Source organism: Moschus berezovskii, chromosome 27 (assembly GCF_049115385.1).
Source record: "Moschus berezovskii isolate FMDL1 chromosome 27, NW_MosBer_1.0, whole genome shotgun sequence".
Lineage (NCBI taxonomy): Eukaryota > Metazoa > Chordata > Mammalia > Artiodactyla > Moschidae > Moschus > Moschus berezovskii.
The window spans coordinates 38,716,738-38,741,120 of NC_142486.1; the positions used below are offsets into that span (position 1 = coordinate 38,716,738).

The 24,383-nt window shown below is 47.9% G+C and overlaps 1 protein-coding gene and 2 pseudogenes across 2 annotated transcripts in view; 2 read left to right on the forward strand and 1 right to left on the reverse strand.

The window, feature by feature from the left end:
• Positions 1-443: 443 nt before the first annotated feature.
• DNAJA3 (DnaJ heat shock protein family (Hsp40) member A3) overlaps positions 444-24,383 on the reverse strand; it is a 32,432-nt gene continuing 8,492 nt past the window's right edge. The window contains exons 2-12 of one of the 2 annotated variants that reach the window (XM_055409378.2): positions 23,336-23,469; positions 17,795-17,878; positions 16,847-17,047; positions 15,658-15,810; positions 10,177-10,324; positions 9,062-9,126; positions 7,516-7,644; positions 6,950-7,065; positions 6,131-6,228; positions 2,187-2,303; positions 444-1,644 (exon numbers count right to left, since the gene is read on the reverse strand). In XM_055409378.2, coding sequence (XP_055265353.2) covers positions 2,200-2,303; positions 6,131-6,228; positions 6,950-7,065; positions 7,516-7,644; positions 9,062-9,126; positions 10,177-10,324; positions 15,658-15,810; positions 16,847-17,047; positions 17,795-17,878; positions 23,336-23,469 — 1,232 coding nt within the window. In that variant the 3' untranslated portion in view covers positions 444-1,644; positions 2,187-2,199. The remainder of the gene's footprint in view (positions 1,645-2,186; positions 2,304-6,130; positions 6,229-6,949; positions 7,066-7,515; positions 7,645-9,061; positions 9,127-10,176; positions 10,325-15,657; positions 15,811-16,846; positions 17,048-17,794; positions 17,879-23,335; positions 23,470-24,383) is intronic. The other variant, XM_055409379.2, reaches the window with a different exon arrangement.
• LOC148773696 (small ribosomal subunit protein uS10 pseudogene) lies at positions 19,596-20,662 on the forward strand (annotated as a pseudogene).
• Positions 21,437-21,728, forward strand: LOC148773697 (large ribosomal subunit protein eL37-like; annotated as a pseudogene).

The following is a 24,383-nucleotide window of genomic DNA, read 5'->3' on the forward strand; positions in this document are numbered from 1 at the left end:
AGTCATGTTCTTGGGGCCCACCCAGCCACAACAGCCCAGATGAAGATCGCAATACACACAAAATACCTTAATATTCCTCTGAAAACAATGGAGGAAACAAAAAGTATCTAGTGATGGCAGTGGTGACGCTTAGGGACCTAAGGAGGCCACACTGCAGGTCTTTTGAGGAGCGGGCTCCCAGAGTAAAAGCGACACGCTGAATTCTAGAACGTTCATTCAGATCAGCATATCACTGCAGGATAAGCTCCCCGCTCGGTGTTGGGAGGGTCCACGCCTATCAAAGCGACACCTGTCCCTCAGTGGGGGTGACGCTGAGGAAAGCCCCTCCGGCCGCCCCCAGGAAAGCCAGCAGATGTGGGGTGGCCTGACAGGCAGGTGAGCACCCGCTGCTGGGCCACCTGCAGAGAGCTGTCCAAACTCTTTCAAAGAACAGATGACCACAATTCAGGTTTTAAATATCTCTTTGCAGTAGATAATCTTATTTACATTGATACACAATCATTTTACATTCTTAGAGCAGACACTAGCAGATGCTTTATTTTAGTAAATTATGGGGGGAGAAACAGAAAGGACACTAATCAGAAGGGTTCTCCATTAGCCTTTCTCGCCACAGTGGGGTTATCTAGAAACACAGGGGAACCTGCACGTCCCAGGAGCCAAGGCCGGGAAATGGTGCTTGGTCTGGCTGGATACTGGAAAACCTTCGATTGCTGAGACTGCACTCTCCTCTGAACAAACACTCGATCAGTAAAAGACAATGATTCTCAGCACTGAATAATTTAAACACATGTCTGAAAACAAGTCAGTAGTGAGTGGTGAGACCCAAGGCCCTGATAGCAGCGGGGCAGGGCTGGGGTTGAGAGGCCCTCAGTCAGCCCCAGGCCACGCTGGCTGTGGTCCAGCAGAAGGGCAGGAGCCCCACTCATGCCTGGCTTAGAACAACACAACTCAACTGTCGGGGGACAGGGCCACCCTGCATGGGGAGGGAGGAAGGACCTTCCATCCTGACAGAGATCACAGCCCATGTGATCAAGAGTGGCCTCTCCAGGGTCCTCCAGGTGTCACCCCAGGCCTCCCAGGCCCCCAGGTTCCAGCTGCTCAGGACCTTTGGGAATTAAAACCAACTCCAGCTGAAGGGTGGGTGACACCAGCGGGGCCTGCATGCCCCAGGTTCCCGGAAAGGACAATCTGTCAGGAAAGACTCATTCTGGAACATCCCGGAGGTTTGCTGAGAGGGAAATCAATCACGTCACAACTCGGTGCAGCTTAAGGCTTCATTTTTAAGCTGTAAGCATGGCCTTTAATTCTTTAACCACATTCAGTTCCAAATTAAGAGTTTCAGCTCTGCAGGAAGTGTCCAGCCATCTGACTTTGCCAGAGCCTGAAGAGGCCAAGTTACCTACCCATGGACAGGAAAATACCAGCCCTGAGGCCGGCCATGCCTGACTGCCCAGGGTCTGTCCCGTCTGCCATGACCTTCCGTGAAGAGCTGTGTGGTCACGTGAGTTTGCTGTTGCCAAGGCAGTCCGGAGGCCTCTGCAGGAAGAGGCTCGGTGCTGCCATGGGGAATCCTCCTGCATCCGAGGTGCCCTGGCCACGCGGAGGTGCTGCTGCTCGCTGCCTAGTTCCCGGTGGACCGTTTTCCTGAGCCAAGACACAAACAGGTACAGTTCACTGGCCTCGCAGGAAGAACACGCCCTGTCAGTGAACTTCTGCGGTCCCTGGGAAGGAGCCCCCGACATCAGGAACCAGCACAAGTGAAAGATGAATCCCAAGACACCATGGTGAGCAAGTAGGACTCCCGCCACTGCCGCACCCCACCCCACACTAAGGCTGACATTGCCCTAGACGTCCCAGGCAGGACAGGGCAGGGCTGGGGAGATTGAGTTCTAGGCCTGGCTCTGCTGTGACCTGCCCTCTGTGACTTTGGGCAACCTGGTTCCCACCACAGTGGGATGCAGTGCCCCTGGGAGCTGGTGGAAGGAGGGCTAGGGGGCTTCAGGAGGTGGTTCAGCCCTGCACTATCGGCCAGCTCCCCTTGGCCTGAGGCTGGGCTCATACCACGCCTGAGATGGGAACCTCTTCACCTCTGGGGGTGGGGGGATGATACTGGCTAAAATGAGGGAAAACAGGGATTCATTAGTTCAGAGGGGCATGAAGGGGAGGAACCTCAGGGGTTTTCCTACCTCGGCTGGGATATCAGGAGGTAAACATTCTCTTAAGTTTGGAAAGGAATCCCTCCTTGTCCTCCCCAGCCTCAGGCCTAGCCTTGCCTCCCGCGGAGCTATCCATGGTGCTGCCACCTGGGCATAAACAGCAGAGAGAACTGGGGTCAAGGGTGCAGACTTCCTCGCAGCCCGCCCCAGGCCCCGCCTGGCCACCCAGGGCTCGCGCTCCAACAGCCACCAAGCGCCACCCCGAGAGAAGAGGTGGCTGTATCAGGTTGTCCAGGGTTGTCCCATTCATCAGATGACTCAGCACTTGGGAGCATCCCAACAGCTCCCCAAGCCACTGGCCCTCGAGAGGAAAACCAGGAAGAGAGAGGGACAACAGGCAGCTGTCCCACCTTAACAACCATAACAGAAAAACAGTCAGCGCCGATGCCCTCCAGGCCAGGCTACACGGCGTCCATACCTCGTTCAATCCTTATGATAACCTTACAGGTAAATTCCAGACGAAAAAAACAAACACCAGGGGCACAAAGGGGTTAAGTGGCATGACTAAGGTCACAGAGCTGCTAAGTGAGCAGGAGGTCTGCGTTCAGACCCAAGCAGTCAGACACCAAAGCCAGGCTCTGAGAAGGTGAAGAGAAAGTGCCGAGACCCACCGACCAGCTTCCACCCCCGGTCAGTGCGCACGGACTGTCTCCAGCGCACCCGGAATCCCAGGACATGTGCACTGCTCATCTGGGACAGGGGCAGCCAAGGACCCCGTGCGTCACTGGGCAAGTACCTGGCTCCAAATGCTCCCGAGACGGGGCGGCCGCCCTTCTGTCTCCAGAGGGGCCGGGAGAGCCCCTCTGCACAAACACGGCACGTTAAAGATCGGCCACCCATGAGGCAAGAGGACCGACGCGTTACAAGCTGGACTGGACTCAACGTTTTTCATTGTGCCAGGAGAATTAGTGTATGTCAACATGTGGGGGGATGGATGTCAAGGACAGTGTGTAGAGGGGACAAAATGCCCATGTCCCCAAGATCTCAGTCTGAGAAGCCTTTGTTGGTGAGAGGCCCACCGCTTTGGGCAGCAGGACTCCAGAAGAGGTGGGAAAGGTAATCCATGGCTCTTTACAAGGTAATAACCTTGTTACCTGAATAACCATGTAACGCTCATTCCATGAATCTGTATCACCTTTTTCACCACAGGTACAAGCTTCTAGTGTCATAAGCAAGGTCTGGCACTTGCTTGGGGGTTCAGTGCCTGCCTGGCCTTCCCTCCTCACACTGTAAGCTGGGCGGGGCAGGGACCCTGTCTCTCTGGGCATCGCTTCTGAGCATGTGGCAAATGCTCAGTGACCATCAGTGCGAGGAAACAGAAGCCAACAGGACTCCACGATGACATCGGCGGACCAGACCCACCCTACAGGCAGAGGTGCGGGGTCTACACACACAGCCTGACTCCCTGAGCTGACTACACGCTCAGCCTGAGCCAGCAAAGCGCCTCTTGTTCCACTAAAATGTCTTTTTCCTCATCTTCCTCTTGCCTCCACCCTGCCTAAATAAAGGGGCTCAACAGTCAATGCCGTCAGCTCATCAGAGACCGCAGGGGGATCCAAGCTCTGGAAGAGGTTCCTGCACGACAGCTAAATGGACGTACAGGGGTTGTCCCAGGAGTTAATGACAATCCAGAAACACAAACAACGAGCCATGCTGTCTCTAAACCCAAAAGGTCACTGGGTAACCTCAGAGTGCCCCAGGCCCCTAGCTCGCTGTGGTTTTTCTGCTTCTCAGACTGGGAACAAAGCCAGGGTCAGCCATTATTAAGGTTTTCAGCAGGGGCTACAGAGAACAAAAATAAACAAGTGATACTAAACCCACCAAAAACTTTTAGGTTGTTTTCCTACATGATGGTAACTTTCCCAAATGCCTTCCAGATACTGTTCCCGTGGTGAAAGCAAAGACACCCAAGAATCAGCATCTGCAGTGACTATCTCCATGGGCACTTGGGGGCTATTAAGCGACACGCTAGCCCGAGAACCACTGATGACTGAAGGCAACTGCTTCCAGTGTAACTTTAATAGCAGAGATTCAGGCTCTACTCAAATAAATAGGATGCACCTTAGTACAGTTGTCAGGAAAGAGAACTGTGCACACTGGTGTGTCCTCACATGAGGACGGCAAAAGTAACTTTCTTCACAGTAACAAGAGGCTTAACCACACCCAGGCTGCAGACTGATTGACAGTGCATTCCACTGTTAAGATTCTTAAAAGCCATTTAAAGAATTATGTCCGGGAGCCAAATTTCCCACTGAATACAATTCTGAAATGACAATGGAAGTGAGTGGGAAAAAAAAATAATTCAGGACACTCATTTCACTTTATGAACTCTTCACGAACACATTCAACACATACATTAACATTATGATATATTCAGAAAGATTACGCCAACAGTAATTTAAAACGAAGAACTGGCGAAGTGTCTGGCATGTAAGAGCCTCCCAATAAATCTTGCCTAAACGAGGGGTGAGAGAATGAGCTAACAGGATGAGAACCATGGACGTTACTCAGAAGCTGACTGCAGGATCAACTCCCAATCTGAGCTCTCAGGAAGGGGCTTGATAACTGGTGGATAATACCCAACATGCAAACAGCAAACAAGGCCCAGGGTCTCACTCAGAGCTCAGTCAGGAGGACCTCAAGTTCCCCTGGGGAGGGAGGCATGGCTGAGAGCTGGCTGAAGAGCAAATCTCACATGCTCCATGACTGTGGGAGTATTTGGGACTCAGGAAAAAAACGTAGAGGTGAATAAGTAGAGTTATGTGGAAGAATCATCCCCACTTCTTTTTAGTCCAAGGAACAGTAATAAGAAAATATGAAAAAGTCTATGAACCAAACCACTGAAGTAAGTGCCTACTTTGTGCCCAGTTGGTCACAGACAGAATCTGTGGCAGCTGTTTTTTCACAGAGGACTTGGTCCCCTGGATTTAGGGGAGCTCGGCCATGCAAAGGCTGCTGCCACTGGGACCCCCAGCCCTACCCCAGGGCTCCAAGACCAAGACCCCACCCCCAGCTCTGATCACCTGCTGACTGTACTCTAATACCATTCAAGTTCCGAGGTCAGAGAAAATCCAGGACCCAGACAAAAACAAAGTGATGCAACCAGGAGGCAATACGCTGGGCAGCGGAAGCCAACTCACCCTCAGCACAGCCTGTCCCAGCCCAGCAGAAGGCCCAACCGACAGGGAACAGCGTTTTCTCGGCAGAGCACCCCACCCCGGTGGAGCACCCCATCCCAGCGGAGCACCCCTGTCCAGAGGGAGGAGGGCTGCAGCCAAGGTGCCTGTAGCCAAAGCTTCTGCCTGTGGTCACAGTAGCGGGGCATGGCTACTCACCAATTACCAATATTTAACTGCACTCTACAGATGTTTAAGCTCAGAGTAAACAAGGCGTTTTGTTTGTTCACGGCCCTAGAAGCTCAGAGTTTAGACCTACTGCACACAGGCAGACCTGGGGTCGTTAAGCCTGCAGCAGCTGCTGTTTACAGGACAGTCTGAAATCCAGGGGTAGCCTTCTGGGCGAGGAAGACATGCATCTTCTCCTTTAGTGGCTACAAGCTGATCTCATGCAGGAATGAGCCCAAGGTCACAGGGCAAGTGGCAGAACCAAGGCTAGAACTCAGGAGAGCAGCCCTAAGACACAGAGCTGCTCCCTGGAGGGAAGAGTCACAGAATTCACTGACCTCAGCCAGCAGCCCGTGCACAGAGGCTGAGGGCCAGGGCAGGGGGCCCTGCTGGCCAGCTTTCCCCAGAGTGTGGATGCCCCGCGCCACTCTGCCCAACACTCAGCCCCCCTATTACTACTGGGCTGTCTGCAGACTCCAGGAAATTTGCCAGTGGAAACCCCAACATGCTTCCAAACCATCTGCCCTCCCAGGTACTGGGGGGCTCCCACGGGCCATGGGGCTATCTCACCAGTGCTTGTGTTGGTGACGCCGTTCACCGTCCCCTCCACGTCGGTCTCGTCCTCGGCATAGCTCAGGATCAGGCTCTGCTGCCGGCTTGTCAGTCTCCTGTGGACCGAGCGCAGTCAGTGTCCGAGCGGCTCCTCTGGGCAGCTCTTCAAAAGGACGTGGACGTGGCCGGTCCCCATGCAGCATGTGGGAAAAGCAGGACCCTCGACCCAGGCCCTGGGCACACCCTGAACCCATGAGCCCACACCCTTAAAGCTTCTGTAAGGTAAACCTCTTCAACTACCCTGAGATGTTCTAAACAACTGCCACTGGGGCCATGGTAAACAGTTTACCAGAGGGATGAAAAGCTGTTACAAGTGTGTGTGTAGTAAATTATCTAATTAAAGAGAGTGCTGGAAACCCAGCCCTCTGAGAGGAGTCGGCAAGCCCTGCTCCAGATGTCCACTCTTGAAGGCCGGACACGATACCTGCTGCCAGCCGGTTCTAGATCATCTCTCAGATGGCGGGTGACCCGAGAGTGATAATAAAACCAACAGCACCAATAATAGCTAACTGCTCCCAATGGGTTATTCATTTCATCTCCCAGCAACTCAGTGATGTAGAACTTTTTTATCACGTCCGCTTTCAGAAGAAGCACCTGGGCAGAACAGACTTAGAGGGAGAAGTAACCTGCCTAAGCCTCAGTGCTTACAGCAGAAGTGCCACAGCAGGGCGGTCAGGCTCTGCACCTGCCTGGCAGGTGAGAAGTCCTCGACCGGCTCCTGCTGGTGCTGGAAGCTGCAGAGAGCAGGTGTGACTTGCCACACCAGGAGGCGCTTACTTTGGAACTCTGATCTTGATGTGAATGTAGTGGTCTCCATAGCCGTAGCTGTTAATCCGTGGGATGCCCTTCCCACTCATCCGAATCTTCTGGTCTGACTGAGTCCCAGGGGGGATCTATAAAGAAAGGAACCTCAGGTTTTCCTCCACCTCTAGATGCCCAGATGAAAACATCTCACAACATGAAGACAATCTTACTCCCGAAAAGAACTCCAATCAGGTTTCTAGACCAAATCCACCAAATACCACACAGGAACTGGCTAGGCTGGGTCCACCCTGAGCAGAGCCTGTGACGGGCTCAGGGGCCAGGAGTCTGGGGTGGCGAGCCCACAGCAGGAGAGAGGGAGCTCGGGGAGTAGGACCTAGGAGGAGTCAGAGCCAACCCGGGGCGCCACTGAGGCTGCTGCCCAGCCCAGCAGGATGGACACGGCCTAGGAGCTGCTTCCCGGCCGAGTCACACCCAAGGCGTGGCCCACACTCCTCCTGCCTTCCGCCAGGTTGTTCCCAGGTTTCAGCCATTTCCTGTTTTAGAAAAAAAGAGCAGTGAGAACATGCTTGCACTCTTACCGTCACGTTGATGGTCTCGTACAGGCCCTGTGTTCTGGCGGTGCCCCCAAGGATGGCCTGAGCTATGGAGATGAAGAGGTCCGAGTGGATGTCTGCACCGTCTCTCCGGAACACAGGGCTTTTCTGCACCTAGGGCCAAGCACGGGAGGGTTACTAATGCTCAGAGAAGTCCTTCTGGAGAGCAGACCACAACTGTGGCTCAGCGTGCAGCATCCAGGGAGACAGCATACTTTCACCAAAGCGCCCACCTCCCCCAGGCTCTGGGAGTTACAGGGCAGCTTCTTCCTTCACTGCAATGCCACAGTGTCCTCTCAGATTAAGCTGTTCAAGTCTCGAGGGAAGTAAAACTAAATTTTGAAAATTTAAAAAACTATAAAAATCTTACTTTACTAGAAACACAGACTAATACAGTCTACAGAGGCAGAAAGGGTTTACTTTCCAGAGTCTTTTGGTACAAGCTACCTTTAAGTCAGACTAGCGGCAATGGAATGATTCTGATTTTATAAGCACTTTTTTTGTGTCTCAAAGACATTCTTTGTCTTCCAGTGATTTCTTCTTTTCTTCTTCTCTGCTATCAGCTGGGAACAATCTGAGTTCTCTATCAAACCTTTTTCATAGACTGGCTTATAGCCTGCGACCTTTCTCTTCAATTTCTCAGTCTTAAAGATTCACCCTTTAGATTATTTTTGTCTTTAACTATGAAATATTTCACATATATGTAAATCAGCAAAGTAATTAACACACACTGTACACACAACCCTGCTTAGGTCACAGAAGACAAGGACACAGGTGACTTCCCCTCCTGCTCACCACTCCACAGTAACCACTACGTTTAGTCTATATCTTTCTTAGGAGCGTCTGTTTACCCTTTCTACATGTTTACATGTCCCTAAACAATACATGACACCACCTCACGTGGTTTGAAACTACACAGATGACCTCCTTCCTCGGCCTGCAACCCGCTCACTCCCTGTCTGTAACTGAGAACTACCAGGACGTCTCACACCAACATGTGTGTCTCCAGACTTCTGCTCAGAGGTGCCCACAGTGCAGCCCACTCACCATCTCCTCCCGAAGGACAGCAGGCCTCTGGCAGTGTCTCGCTGTTGTAGACGAGGCTGGCACACACCTTGCCTCCGCCTGCCACACCTCCTTAGGGACATGCCTGGTGGAATCGGTGGCAGAAGGTGCCACTTCCTCCGTTACCCTTGCCTCAGAAAACTTTGCCTGCATGTCACATGTAAATCTGTAGCTCTGGCACTTATTGCTCCCATGAACAATTCAATACATCAATAAAAAATAACAGATGTTTTCTGTATTTTTATGAGTGCTTTGTTGCCAACTTATAAACACCCTGGGGTAACTTTGTTCTCTCCACATTTAGCACAAAAGCTTGATGTCACATGTTTAATCACCCCTGTGAGGTGGCCACCACTTGCTTTAGAAACTTGAATGGCCAGGCACATTCCATGAAGCTCCCATCTCACCCCTAAGAAGCCTGGGCTGCACCGTCTCCATGAAAGCAAGGGCCCTAAAGAGCACCTACCCTGAATGTGATGAAAATTTCTCGTTTTCCTACAGGCATCCTCACAGTCTGGCCATCCTCAACTCCTGTAAGCAAGAGAACAATTATTTTGGGATGTCTAAAGGCATTTTCTACGCTGGATCTATTTACAACTCACCCACTTACTCATTCCTGTTTCCTGTTAACAAGGAACAACACAAACAGCAGTGAGTCAAACAAGTGTAGCGTTTCAAAGGTGCGGCATATAGTCATCAATAACCAGATGAAAGCGCCTTCCATTCACTCAGTCAAGTCTACCACCAGGCTCACCTAGCACCCCAGTGAGTTTACAGCCTAGTAGGGCACAGTGCTAAAGAATCTGCCTGCCCATGCAGGAGATGCAAGAGAAATAGTTTTGCTCCCTGGGTTGGGAAGATCCCATGGAGAAGGAAATAGCAACCCATTCCAGTATTCTTGCCTGGAGAACCCATGGACAGAGGAGCCTGGTGGGCTACAGTTCCTGCAATGAGTTGGATGCCACTGAGCACATCCACAGGGGAGGTAGTTATTAGCTGAATAACACCACCATGTATCTCTACAAACAGAGATAAGTTCTTGGAAGGAAAAGATCACAGCTCCAAAGGAACATCTAAGAAAATGCTTCCAGAAGCCTCCCCGGGGATGACAAAGCTGCAGGTAGCAAGGCAACAAAGGGGAGATTAAGAAGATAGGAGGCTGAGACCAGGAGGGGCTAGAAGAGGAGGCCAATTTTTGGCCCCTGAGAATCGCCAGAGTCTTCAACAGTGTGAGACGTGATCAGACCACCCTATGCAAAGACCACTCCAGGAATAGGATTGGTTTGGGGTGAGGGGTGGGGGTCATAGGCAGGTCTTGGGGGCAGAGAGGGTGGCTTGCCCAGCTGAGCGGGCAATGGGTACAATGTTGGCCTTGGGACAGAAAGAGGTGGAGGAGCTGCTTCTCGCAGGAGCAGGGCAGGCGTGCAAGGTGCCATTTCCCTATGACACGTGCAGATCTTAAGGGTAACTGGTGCAGAGGAAAATGCATGAGACTCTGGTTCCTCCCCAAGTTTCGGCTCCAGAAACAAGGGCAGGTGGCCTCGGCTCCCAGCCCCCATGTGTGGAGGAGCCCATACCCACCGGCAGGCACAGGGATCACCACCTTCTTCTTCTGCTTGGCCTGTCCTGCTCCTCTGCACACCACACAGGGAGACGTGATGATGGAGCCCCGGCCACCACACCTCCGACACGTGGAGCGCATTACAAAAGGGCCTGTGTTTATGGTTTCCTACAAAGACAAGAAAAATGGGACCCTTAGACACCAGTGCACCCTGACAGCAAGGCCCTGGGACCACAACAAGCGTGGAAGCGTCTCATCAAAGACCCGTGTGTGCGGGCGCGCCTGCACTACAGCATACGCCTGAGGACGAGGTGCAGGAGTGCAAATGGTTAACCTGAGCTAGAGCACACTGCCTCCCGAATCACAAACCTGATTACATGAGACTGAAAAATGACACACTGCCTCTCTACAGAAGGTCCCCAAGCCCCAAGAGCTGAGCAAATAGTTTTAAAGAGCACCCTCTCTTCCCTTTACAAAAGGGACAGCTGGGAAAGAAAGAGGAAAGTGACAACTGGATGCAACTCCCACCCAGAGCTGCCCCTGCCTGCCCCAAGGGGGGAGCAGCATAGGCCTCTGTCCCCGACAGCCCCCCAGGTCCCCCTTGTCACAGATGCCCATAAGCAAGGAGGCAAGTGGCTCCCCTTGCATCCACCCTCACCCCAGTCCTCCAGGACCCTCCTCGGCTCCCAGCCCCTTGCACAAGTGGGGCCTTATGGTCTGTGGCCACTCCCATCAGCTCTTCACTGGGCAATGGAACTCAGTTACCATTTTCTTTAACTCAATATCCTTGGGTTTTTTTAGGGGGTGAGGGTAAATTATCAACACGCTGTTGTAGCAAATCAAAGGATACAGAAATATACAAAAAATTAGTCTCCCCCTCACTTTGACTCCCAGGGTGACCTGCTCATAGGAGCTCAGTTTGAGGTGTTCTTCTCATGACTCACTTGCTCTCTTTCTCACCAGAAAGTTTGTAAGTAAAAATTTTACAAGAAGAGTGCATTGCATTATCACTCTGCAACATGTCTTTCCCTCTCACCTTCATGATGCATCATGATCAATGTACACAGAGCTCAATTTCCATTTTGATATTTTTGTTTCAATGTTGAAGAAAGAAAATCTCTGCACATAGACACCCTTCAGTTTTACCATATTATCTCAACGTTCACCAAAGAAATATGAAAAAAGAAAGTCACAACAATTCAGGACCTCAGACATGAGAGGGAAGTGGGATCAATAAAAAGTATCTGTAACAAGAGGCAGTAACTCCGAGGGTAAAACGGTAGCCACAGCAATCTTCATCCTCTCAAAGGGCGCCCTCTAGAGGAAAGCAGGCACAACTTTACTTTTTCAGACTAAGCTATAGGATTGTGTACAGGTAACTGCGGACTCCTGTCAGTGGACTATTTTATTTTTAAAGAAACTTATTTTTATTTCTTTATTTGGCTGCTCCCGGTCTTAGTTGCAGCACATGGGATTTTTAGTTGCTACATGTGGGATGTAGTTCCCTGACCCAGGGATCGATCCCAGGCCCCCCGCATTGGGAGCTCCGAGTCTCAGTCCCTGGATCACCAGGGAAGCCTCCTTCAGTGGACTATTATTCAGCCAACAAAGAAACTGTTTAAAAGTATTCAAAGATACGGAAAAATGCCTTCATTATAAGAAATGAAAAATAGGAAAAATTTCACTATGATTCTCAACTGATGAAATCCACATCAGTTCAGTCGCTCAGTCGTGTCTGACTCTTTGCGACCCCATGAATCACAGCACGCCAGGCCTCCCTGTCCATCACCAACTCCCGGAGTTCACTCAAACTCATGTCCATCGAGTCGGTGATGCCATCCAGCCATCTCATGCTCTGTCGTCCCGGTCTCCTCCTGCCCCCAATCCCTCCCAGCATCAGAGTCTTTTCCAGTGAGTCAACTCGTTGCACGAGGTGGCTAAAGTATTGGAGTTTCAGCTTTAGCATCAGTCCTTCCAATACAAATAGGCAAAAATACATTCAAAGTCAAAAGACAAATATAACTAAAATCAATGACAAACACTGGTAATCTAGTGGTTAGGGCTCTGCTCTCACTTCCAAGGTCTGGGTTCAATCCCTGATCTGGGAACTAAGATCCTGCAAACTGTTCAGCTTAGCCAAAAAAAATGAAAAGATGAGAACCTAGGCATCCAGCAACAGAGGTCTGGCTAAACAAAAGGGGATGTATCCGTATGGAGGAATAATGTGGCCACAGAACAACTGAGGCAGCTGTAAACGTATACTTTCCCAAACAGAGTGAAAACTAGAAACAAAACAAAACCACCAAAGTACAGATGGGGCTACCAGCTGTATTCTATCTTTGGCATGAAAACAAGGCACACACACACCAACACACATGTCTACATAGGCTTGCGTCTAGAAAGACAGAAAGGATGCTTCTGGAGAGTGGAATTCAATGGGTAAAAGTCAAGAATGAGAGAGAGATTCATCGTACACAGTTTCGATTTGTACCCACGGAATTTCAATGATTTGCATATACAACCTGTTCAAAAACTAGTTAACATAAAACAAAAATGATATTCCTCATCAACAACTGGCAGGAGACACATCAAAACACTATCAGTTGTGGAATTATCAGGGACTTGTTTCCTTTTTTATGCTTTTCTTCTATGCACTCAAAGACAACTTCTGTTCCCCCATACACACTTGGCGGTGGATAGTCACTCAGTCGTATCTGACTCTTGTGACCCCATAGACTGTAGCCTGCCAGGCTCCTCTGTCCATGAGATTCTCCAGGCAAGAATACTGGAGTGGGTTGCCATTTCCTTCTCCAGAGGATCTTCCTGACCCAGGAATTGAATCCAGGTCTCCTGCACTGCAAGTAGACAAGGATTTTATCTTAAAGGTCGGCAGTACAGAATCTCCCAACCCCCTTAAAAAAAGAAACCATCTAAATGGAATACAAACATACTCAGTGGAAACCTACCTGCATTTTAAGCAGATAATATAATCACAGTGAAGGGGGAGAAAAAGAAGAGATCTGAGTAAGTTGAGCACAGTATTTTGGCCATATACCCAAATGCCAGTTAAGCAGGATTGCTTTTTGCAGTGATATGAGTGACAGTTCTCAAATTACTTTTTGTATGTTATAGGATTGAGCAAATGAGTAAATATACAGGGTAACCTGAGCCAGATTTCTCTTTGTTAGAAATTAATAATCTCTTTATTATTTAGTTTCAAATATGGACAGGCAGGCAGAAGACTAGATAAGCCTTGCGGTGTTGGGCTGAAAGTGGAACTATCAGTTTGAACTCACTGGTTTGTTAAATGGATGGGTCAGTGTACACATATATGTATATACATATATATACATATGGAAAGACAGATAGGCATCGAACATAGGTCTGTAAGTGCACATATGTGCCTGTGCTAAGTCGATTCAGTCATGTCTGGTTCGGCGACCCTATGGACTGTAGCCTGCCAGGCTCCTCTGTCCATGGGGACTCTCCAGGCAAGAACACTGGAGCGGGTTGCCACGCCCTCCTCCAGGGGATCTTCCTGACCCAGGGATGTGCGCTCATACACACACACATACACACACTTATCTCCTGTCTCAGTCAGCTGAGAGGACTTGGAAGCAGTGACACTCCAGACACAATGAGTACACTGAGAGCACAGATCTTGGTTCCTAAATCCTGCTGCTGCTAAGTCACTTCAGTCATGTCCGACTCTGTGTGACCCCACAGACGGAAGCCCACCAGGCTCCCCCGACCCTGCGATTCTCCAGGCAAGAACACTGGAGTGGGTTGCCATTTCCTTCTCCAATGTGTGGAAGTGAAAAGTGAAAGTGAAGTCGCTCAGTTGTGTCCGACCCTTAGCGACCCCACGGACTGCAGCCCACCAGGCTCCTCCATCCATGGGATTTTCTAGGCAATAGTACTGGAGTGGCTTGCCATTGCCTTCTCCGATCCTAAATCCTACTAGACAGCTAAAAGGAATCAGGACTCCCTGGAGAAATGGCTGGTGCCAGGATGTTAGGAAAGTATATGCAAGCTGTGACAAAGTAAAGAAGTGCCAAAAGAACGATGGGACATATCAAAAGAATACAGAAGCCAGCCATAAGAGACTTCCACAAGCACACTCAGGGACAGCTTGTGCATCAAAGTAATAGTGATGATGATTCAGTGAAGGAAATAAGAATCCGTGAGTTCAAACTGATACAAATGAAAGAATAAATAAATGGAGAAGAAAAGAAAGCTCTTCCTTTTAGTAGAATGCCAACTAATAAACGGAGAAAGGGGATTTCTCTGGTGGTCCAGTGGCTAAGACTCTGTGCTCCCAATGGAGGGGCATGGGATCGATCCCTGGTCAGGGAACTAGATTCCACATGTTGCAACTAAAACTCAGCACAGCCAAATAAGTAAATTAAAAAAAAAAAAACAACAACAGAGAAGGTTCATTGGAATCAGAAAAATCACCATTTTGCAAGTCACAGTAACAACTGATTTAAGCAAGACTGATTAATGGATGCTGTAAGTACTGTGTATAAGTTTGATGGGACAGGACATTTATACAGTGTCAAGGTAAGTCACAAATTCCTTGTTAATTTCAAAGGGAAAAATAATAACTTTATAATGAAAAAACCTGGTGGACAGTTCTTTAACTAACTGACTGGGATCAAATGTAATTATCATCGCTAATGGGACAAACTGACACCTCGTGATTCCTGACATGATCCACGCAAAGGGCACTACATCTCTGTGCTGTTTCTGCCAAAAATGCATAATCTGAATTTTATCATGAGGAAATATCAGATGACCCAACTGAGGGACATCCTACAAAGCAGTTGGTCTGTAAACCTAAAAAATGTCAAGGTCATAAAAGAAAGACTGAGAAATCGTTACTGATTAAAGAAGACTAAAGATATGACAACCAAACACTACGCAAGATCCTAGACTGGCATCCTGAGTGTGGGGTAAAAAGAACATTGTAAGGACAAATGAAAAACTCTGAGTTAAGTACAGATAACAATATTGTTTGGACATTAAATTTCCTGATTTCGAGAACATACTGTGGTTTCATAAAAGAATGTTCTTGCTCTTAGAAAATATGAACTATACATGATAAAACACATGGGATGGAATGTTGGAGGCTGCTGAGGCTCGGCAAGAGGAATAAGGGAGCGGTTCTCCACACTAGTCTTACAAGTCTGAACTACATCTAAAACTCACCAAAAAGAAAAAAAGACTACACTTCAAGCAAAATTTAAGTTCCCCTCCCCCAATTTTAAATTACCAACATATTGTGAAATGTATTTTCAGAGAAGACAGCAGAATTTCCTTGCTCCTTCTGTACAGGGCACTCCTGGGACAATGTGGAAGGTTCTAGATCACAGAGTCCCACCTATTAAGAGCCCTCAAAGCCCTAGGTACACTGGCACACAGAGAAGAGGCATGGTGGGGAAGCACAGGGAGGCGGCAGAGGCAGGAGCCCCAGGGGCGAGGCAGGCCCCCATGCTCACCATGCCGGAGCCGCCGCAGTAGTGGCAGTGCTGGACTTTGGTGCCGGGCTCGTTCCCTTTGCCATCACACCGCTCACAGGTGTCAGTGATGTTCACGGTGAACTCCTTGTTGACGCCCTTGGCAGCTTGATTGAACGTCAACTCCATGATGTACTAGAGAAATCAAGGGACCACTGTTATCGCTCTGAAAGTAAGGGAGAGCGCTGGCGAGGAGTTTACAGTTACTGTTTCTTTTAAAGACTCTATTTTTAAAAGCAGTTTTAAGTTTAAAAAACTGAGAGGGAGGTAGAGACTTCTCTCATACCTTTGCCCCCACACATGCACAGCCTGCCTACCCTGTAATCGACATCACTCACCAGAATGATATATATTTTTTTTTATCAAGGATGAACCTACATTGACACAGCATGACCATCATGCTGTGTACAGCAAGCTGTGTAAAGCCCACAGTTTACATTAGGGTTCACTGTTGGTGCTGGATAGTCTATGGGTCTGAACAAGTGTGTAATAACACACAGCCTCCTCATAGAATCATGCAAAGTATTTTCACTGTCCTAAAAATCCCATTCATGGCTCCACCAATTCATCTGTTCCCCTAGTCACTTTTTACTTTCTAACTTGTACTCTGTCAAGTTAAGAACAGATGGGACTCAACTGATTCTGCTCTACTCCTCATGATTTTCAACAGATAATACCTGTTGTGTAAATGAAAATGTGCTTTTCAACAAATTGAAAATGTTCAGATAATATTTGCACATGGTCCTAACAGTTCAAATGACCCACAATCGTAACTTACATTGTAAAACACTCCCCCCCACCCTTTGGTTCTCTTCTGATAATGCGTGAAACAAAACATAAACATGGAATAGGCAGGACTGGCAGTGCCTCCCTATGGACTGAGTCTCTTAGAATAACGAGACAGGCTCTACATAAAATAATCACTCTAACTATGGACTCTCAGAGCCACGGTGCTGCCCAGATTAAGCAACTGAAGAATACAGTAGAACTGAATGTACACATTATTAATGGTTTTTCAAATACTGGAACCACTTCCTACAAAGATGACTGCCTCCCAATCACCCCATTTAAGCTGCTTTACCTTTTTCTCTGAGAAACAGAAACTGGTAAAAAAATGTGCGTCACACCCAGCAGCTGAAATTTGAACAATTCTTCAAAATGAAGGGCTTACCTCCTGAGGCTGATTGAACACACTCTGGAAATCGCCAAAAGAGGAGGATGAGAACTCCCCAAAGATCTTCCTGAAGAGCTCCTCTGGGTCAACCGTGGGACCTCCTTTCCAGTAGCTCTGCCCAGAGCTGCCAGCCCCGGGATCGAAGCCAGCGGAGCCGTAGGTGTCATACTGCTTCCTCTTCACTTCATCGCTCAGGACCTGCCGAGAAAAGCCCGGCAGTCAGTGCCCCTGAGGCTCCCAGGGCCCAGGGCACGGACACCAAGTACAGACGGTGGTGGGGGCCTATCGACACTAAATGTCCTGACCCTGTCAACTGTACTGAGGCTGTGGAAATAATGCTCCTGCTCTTAGAGAACACACACAGAAGCACTTAGGAACAGAGACCACATCTGTGACTTACCCTCAAATGGTCAGAGGCAGGGAGGGGGAGGCACACACACACAGCTGATATACGACACCCGACATACCCCCAACCCCTTCAGCACGGCCGAGTCTGAGAAGGAGGTCCGCTCTCATTTAACTCTGCACCTGTTCAGCAGCTATTTCACACACTCTTTGCTCTCAGATGACATTCTACACTCCTCCAGGGCAGTGGTGGTCTTCTGCTTTTACAACACCCACCATCCCACCAGACCTATGAGGGGGAGGTCACCAAACAGGCACGGAACTGTTTAATCTGACAAGAAGGTCCCAGACCCAGCTAAAGTCCCAGTGACTGGGACTACAGATTACTGGGTTCTGTTCTTTGTTGAGATCCCTAGGAAGACCTCACGTGAGCATTTTGGAACTGTGAAGTTTGTTTTTTCCCCCTTCAACAAGGTGATCTGGAGGGGGATGTGGCCTTCCCACTGAAGCTTCTCACACATCAGGCTGCCAGTGCAGCACGCTCTGACCCACGCACACAGCTGAGTGACAGGGACTGCACACACCGGTGGGCCGCATTACCTCATAGGCCTCTGCCAGCTGCGAGAACTTCTCCTTGGCTTTGGGATCATCCTTATTCGTGTCTGGGTGATACTTCTTGGCAAGCTAAGGGAGGGAACGGTCAATTAGTATGGACACAACATGATCACTAAAACTGAACCCCAGACACCAGTCACACCTCACCTCCTTTGTAGCAGCTGTCAGACTTCACAACAGCAAATCTTAAAACAAGATTTAAGACTAAATCATCTCTCACTAGACTATGATGATCATTTCATAGTGTGTACAAATGCTGAATCATCACGTTGTACACCTGATACTAATATGTCAACTACACCTCAATAAAAGCAAACTAAAAGCAAAACACACACAGCCAGAATTAAGAACATACACTCCATGAACTGTGTTCAGGTTTCAACTCTGATCAAAAGTTTATTACAAAACGGCAAACTGAGTTTTGGGAAGGGGAAAGAAAGAAAACTATCTCTTCAACTCTGAGATGTGTATATGTTTTTCAACTGCAACAAATCTCTCAACAGAAACAACAACTAATTCTTTAGAACTTGGGGTCCTTTGTGAGAGATGCCCAAGAGTAAACCTAATTAGACTATCATCTATGTAAAAAGAGGGAAATAACTGGATAGATAAGTAGATATATCTGCTGTATAAATTAGTTTTGGTAGAACAGACCTAAGCTGGAAAGGCTGACTGCTATAGGAGGGAGGGATGGATGGGAAAGAGAAGTTTTCTCACTGCACACTCCTCTGTACTTTCTGAATTCAGAACAAGGCGAATGCATTACCTATTCCAAACACGATCCTAACTTGGCTCTCCAGAGTACACAGGAGACCTGAGCAGCTCTAACACAAAGGTTTTCTCCTGGCCACACCGAGCAGCGCTGTGTGACACCTTTGCAGGTGCTGACTGGCTGCTACAGCTTACTGATGCCTTCCCAGTCTGGGTTACCCTAGTGTGAGGGCAAGGAGGGCTCAGAGTCCTGAAGCTGAAAGGAACTGTGGGGATGGCCGGCTCCATCACTGCCCACAGCTGGCTGCTCACTCTGCACCCGAGACACTGGTCCTCACACCAGCATGTGATGGAAGCACGTCAGAGGCCCGGCCCGAAGGGAGCTCTCAAGGCAAGAAAGTAGATAACGGTGGGTCGTGAGGCTGGTTCCAGGCCAAGCTAAGAAATGTTAATATGCTTGTGAGATCAAAGAAAGGCCCTTTGCACTCAGAAAGATCTGCATTTTGGTCTCCTAAATGCCACTGATCGGCTGTGCGGCCTCGGCAGCATGTCATAACCTAGTCAAGTCTCCTGCCTTGAGGATTAAATGATGTGAACATGAAAAGTTTTTTATCAAGGTCTGACCCCAGCAACTGCTCCATAAAGCCTACTTTCTAAATTTTCGGTTTCAAATTATACAACTTTACCCAATTTTTTAATTTTCACACCTAAAAACTTGGATGGTTTCTACTCTCTCTTAAACGAAATCTCTAGTACGTGTTAAGGGCCTCACATGCCCCAATAAGTTGGTCCCAGTCTCCATCTTGCCAATCTTTACCTGCCTTTGCACCAGGTACCATGCCTTCCAGCTCAAAAGGAGAGACAAGCTATTTACTCTCCCAAGACGGAAAAGCTAATCAAAACCACAGTGAGATATCACTTCACACCTGCTAAGGTGGTTTGAATCAAAAAGACAGGCTCTTTGAGCAAGACGCAGTCACCTCTGCAGTGGAGCTCAGTGTCACCCGCTCCTGATCCTGACTCACCGCTGTTCACTCTCGCCAAGGAACAAGGCAGTCAGGAAGCCACGCCGCACATGGCCTTTAAAGATACCGGCAAGACTCCCATGGAGCCAGTGGTGGCCATTCGCCAGATTAGGATCACCCTCACCAGCCACAAAGTGAAATCTCTGGAAAAGGTATGTGCTGATCTGATCAGAGGCGCGAAGGAAAAGAATCTCAAAGTGAAAGGACCTGTTTGGATGCCTACCAAGACTCTGAGAATAACTACAAGGAAAACTCCTTGCAGTGAAGGTTCTAAGACTTGGGATGGATTCCAGATGAGGATCCACAAGCGACTCATTGACCTGCACAGCCCTTCTGAAATTGTCAAGCAGATCACTTCCATCAGCATTGAGCCAGGAGTCAAGGTGGAAATCACCACTGCCGATGCCTGTTCAGTTCAGTTCAGTCGCTCAGTCATGTCCGACTCTTTGCGACCCCATGAATCACAGCACGCCAGGCCTCCCTGTCCATCACCAACTCCCGGAGTTCACTCAAACTCATGTCCACAGAGTCGGTGATGCCATCCAGCCATCTCATTCTCTGTCGTACCCTTCTCCTCCTGCCCCCAGTCCTTCCCAGCATCAGAGTCTTTTCCAGTGAGTCAACTCTTTGCATGAGGTGGCCAAAGTATTGGAGTTTCAGCTTTAGCATCAGTCCTTCCAATGAACAGCCAGGATTGACCTCCTCTAGAATGGACTGGTTGGATCTCCTTGCAGTCCAAGGGACTCTCAAGAGTCTTCTCCAGCACCACAGTTCAAAAGCATCAATTCTTCGGCGATCAGCTTTCTTCACAGTCCAACTCTCACATCCATACATGACCACTGGAAAAACCATAGCCTTGACTAGATGGACCATGGTTGGCAAAGTAATGTCTCTGCTTTATAATATACTATCTAGATTGGTCATAACTTTCCTTCCAAGGAGTAAGCGTCTTTTAATTTCATGGCCGCAATCAGCATCCACAGTGATTTTGGAACCTTTTTAATAAACCGATAATCAGTTGTTTAAAAAAAAAAAAGATAAGTATTGGCAAGGATGCAGAAAAATCAGAACCCTCACACACTATGGGTGAAAATCCACAATGGTGCAGCCAGTCTGAAACAGTCTGGCACCAGAAACAAGTCCACACACCAATGGTCAATTAACCTACAACAAAGGAGGCAAGACTGTACAATAGAGAACAGACAGTCTCTTCAGTAAGTGGCGCTGGGGAAACTGGACAGCTACATAGAAAAGAATAAAATTGAACACTCTCTAATACCACGAGTGACAGTCGCTCAAGCATGTCCGACTCTGTGCAACCTCATGAACGACAGCCCGCCAGGCTCCTCTGTCCATGGAATTCTCCAGGCAAGAACACTAGAGTGGGTTGCCATTTCCTTCTCCCTCTAACACCATATAAAAAATAAACTCAAAATAGATTAAAGACCTAAATTTAAGACTGGATACCATAAAACTTCCAGAGGAAAATATAAGTAGAACACTTCCGACATAAATCAAACTAATATCATATTGGGTCTGTATCCAAGAGTAATGGAAATGAGAACAAAAATACATTAATGGGACCAAATTATACTTAAAAGCTTTTGCACAGCAAAGGAAGCTAAACAAAATGAAAAGACAACCTACAGAATGGGGGAAAGAGATTAATTTCCAAAATACACAAACAGTTCATATAGCTAGCTCAATGTTAGAAAAAAAATCCAATCAAAAAATGGGCAAAAGACCCAAATAAACATTTCTCCAAAGAAGACAAACAGCTGGCCAAAGGGCACATGAAAAGATGCTCAACATGGCTAATTATTACAGAAATGCAAAACTACAATTATTACAAAACTACAATAAGGGCTTTGGTCTCGGTGGTAGGAGTAAGATGACCAAGGGAACGTCATTGTTTGCAAAGCGATGGAGTAAGACATACACGCTGTGCTGCTACTGTGGCTCTAAGGCCTACCACCTTCAGAAGTTGACTTGTGGCAAGTGTGGCTACCCTGCCAAGTGAAGAGAAGTATAAGTGGAGTGCTAAAGCTAAAAGACCAAATACCACCAGCACTGGTCGAATGAGGCACCTAAAAATTGTATACCCCAGATTCAGGCACGGATTCTGTGAAGGAACTGCACCTAAACCCAAGGGAAGAGCTGTTGCAGCATCCAGTTCATCTTAAGGATTTCAATGATTAGTCGCGCAATAAATGTTCTGACTTTAAAAAAACAACAAAAAAAACCCCTACAATAAGGTATGACACACTGGTCAGCATGGCCATCATCAAAAAGTCTACAAATAAATGTTTGACAGGGTGTGGAGAATCAATATACATCAACTGATGAACAGATAAATAAAACATAGCATACCCATGCAACACAGTCGGACACAACTGAAGCAACTTAGCAGCAGCACACCCATGCAACAGAGTATTTGACCACTAAAAGGAATGAAGTACTGCTACCTGTTACAGCGTGGATGAACCTGGTAAATATTATTCTAAAGTTAAAAAAAAGTCACAAAAGTCTACATATTACATGATTTCATTTCTATGAAGTGTCCAGAACAGGCAAATCCGTAGAGACAGGAAGTAGGTTAGCAATTTCAAAGGCAGACGAGAGAGGAGAATGGGGAATAAGGGCTTATGGTGTGAGGTTTCTTTTCGAGGTGCTGAAAATGTTCTCAAATTGATCGCAGTGATGCTTCTACAACTCTTTGAATAAACTAAAGACTAGTGAGTTCTAACCATTAAAAAAAGAGTAAAAGAGAGAGAGAGGACAGAATAGCTACTCAAGCCATAAGCTGTTAGGTTTGGTCTTGATCAGTACTTGGTTCACAAATATTAGGCTTAGCCAAAGTTTTTATTTCCCCACCAAAAAAATTTTAAAAAGAAAGAAGGAAAAAAAAAAATCAAGACTCATGGCAAATTTATATAAAAGTAACTTAAAAAACTTCTCTTCTTTCTGGCCACACTGCACATAGCTTGTGGGATCTCAGATCCCCGAGCAGGGATTGAACCCAGGCCACAGCAGTGAAAGCTGAGTCCCAACCGCCAGACCACCAGGGAACTCCAAGTAACTTTTAAAATTTAAATTGTATTTAATTTATTAACCTTATTAAACTAACCTTCTTTATTCTGATATCATGGCTTCCCTATGTTTTATGATATTAAGGTGCTCTTTCTTCCATCAAATGATATTAACAGATTGTACCTAATTATTTTTAACCTCTGTATTAGGCAAAATACAAAAGATAGCATTCCTACTTTGGCACCCTTGCTCTTTAGTTGTTTTGTTTTTTTTTTTATTGTGTTGATCAGAGCAAAAAGTCTGGAAACCACAGGTTGAGATAACTCACAGGCCACTTCTTCACCAATCAGCCCAACACATTCTGGGATATGATGATAGGAATTTCACACTTTTTGAGTTTAAAAAAATAATAATTCTAAATTCATAAACTTTTATCTGAATGCAACGAATGAGTACCTAAAACTTAGACCAGCACATCTACCGATTCAGAAGACACAGAATAGACTTAAATACAAAAACAGCCACGGAAAAGATTAAAAGAAAATCTCTGGTTCTGAGTCGCCATTTCCTGAAGCATTAACCAGTGTGGCCTCAGGCACTGAGGAACATGGTCCAGCAAAGCCAGCTTTATCATAAGCCCATGCTGTCGGCTGCACACAACCCACATGTATGGGCGCATGCACTGCACGGCTCAAGGTCACCCTAGATCCACACCATCCTTTCTACAGTCTTGGCTCTAAAATCTGGCTTCCACACAGACCTGGTAATAGGCTTTCTTGATCTCCTTCTGGCTGGCGCTCCGGGGCACTCCTAATATCTGGTAATAATCTTCTTTAGCCAATTGGGTGCTCGTGTGGAAGAAGGCAGTACAAACAAAAGGGTACCGTTTTACTTCTGAAAAAGAAAAAAGGAAAGAAAATCACTCTGGGAATGTACTCGACAAATGGAAATTGCGAGTAAGTGACCAGCCAGGCCATACCTATGAAGCAGCAGAGGTAGGTCACAGCTTTTGGAGGCTGTTCTCCTCCAAGCCTCCTGGAGACCAAACTCACTGCACCTCAGAAACGGCTAAAGGGACTTCCCTGGTGGTCCAGTGGGTAAGAATCTGCTGCCAACGCTGGGGCCATGGGTTTGATACCTGGTCCGGGAAGATCCCACATACCGTGGGGCAACCAAGCCTGTGAGCCACAACTACTGAGCCCACGTGCTGTAGGGTTTGTGCTCCACAACGAGAAGCCACTGCAAGGAGAAGCCTGTGTGCAGCAACGGAGACCCGGCGCAGCCAAAAGCAAAACCAAACACGGCTAAACCCAGAGCATAGAAAATACAAAAATCAGAGCGCGGGGTGTGGCTACTCCTGCTGGACTACACGAGGGCTGCAGCCTCATTACCTCTCCAGAGATGGGGGCTGCGCATGGGGAAGACTGAAAATCAACTTCACTCTCCTGTTACACAGCCGGCAGAGCACTTGCCACATCCCAGGTGCTGGCACAGACCTCGTCTCACTTAAAGCTCAACAGCTCCCCAGGTTCTCTCCCGCCACCGTGCAACCCTGAACATCTGCTTATGGGGTGGTTTTCAGAGTGTGGTCCCTGAACCAGCAGCATCATCGGCCTCCTGGAACATACATTTTTCAGGCACCACCCAAACCTGAATCCAAAACTCTGGAGGTGGGGTCCAACAAGCCGTGTCTAACAAGCCCTCCAGGGGACAATTCCGCTGCACAGTTTGAGAACCGCTGGGCTAAAGAAATGGTTTTTGGTCTTCAGTGTCACAGAGCTCTTTGAGTATCCGATAAAAGCACTGAC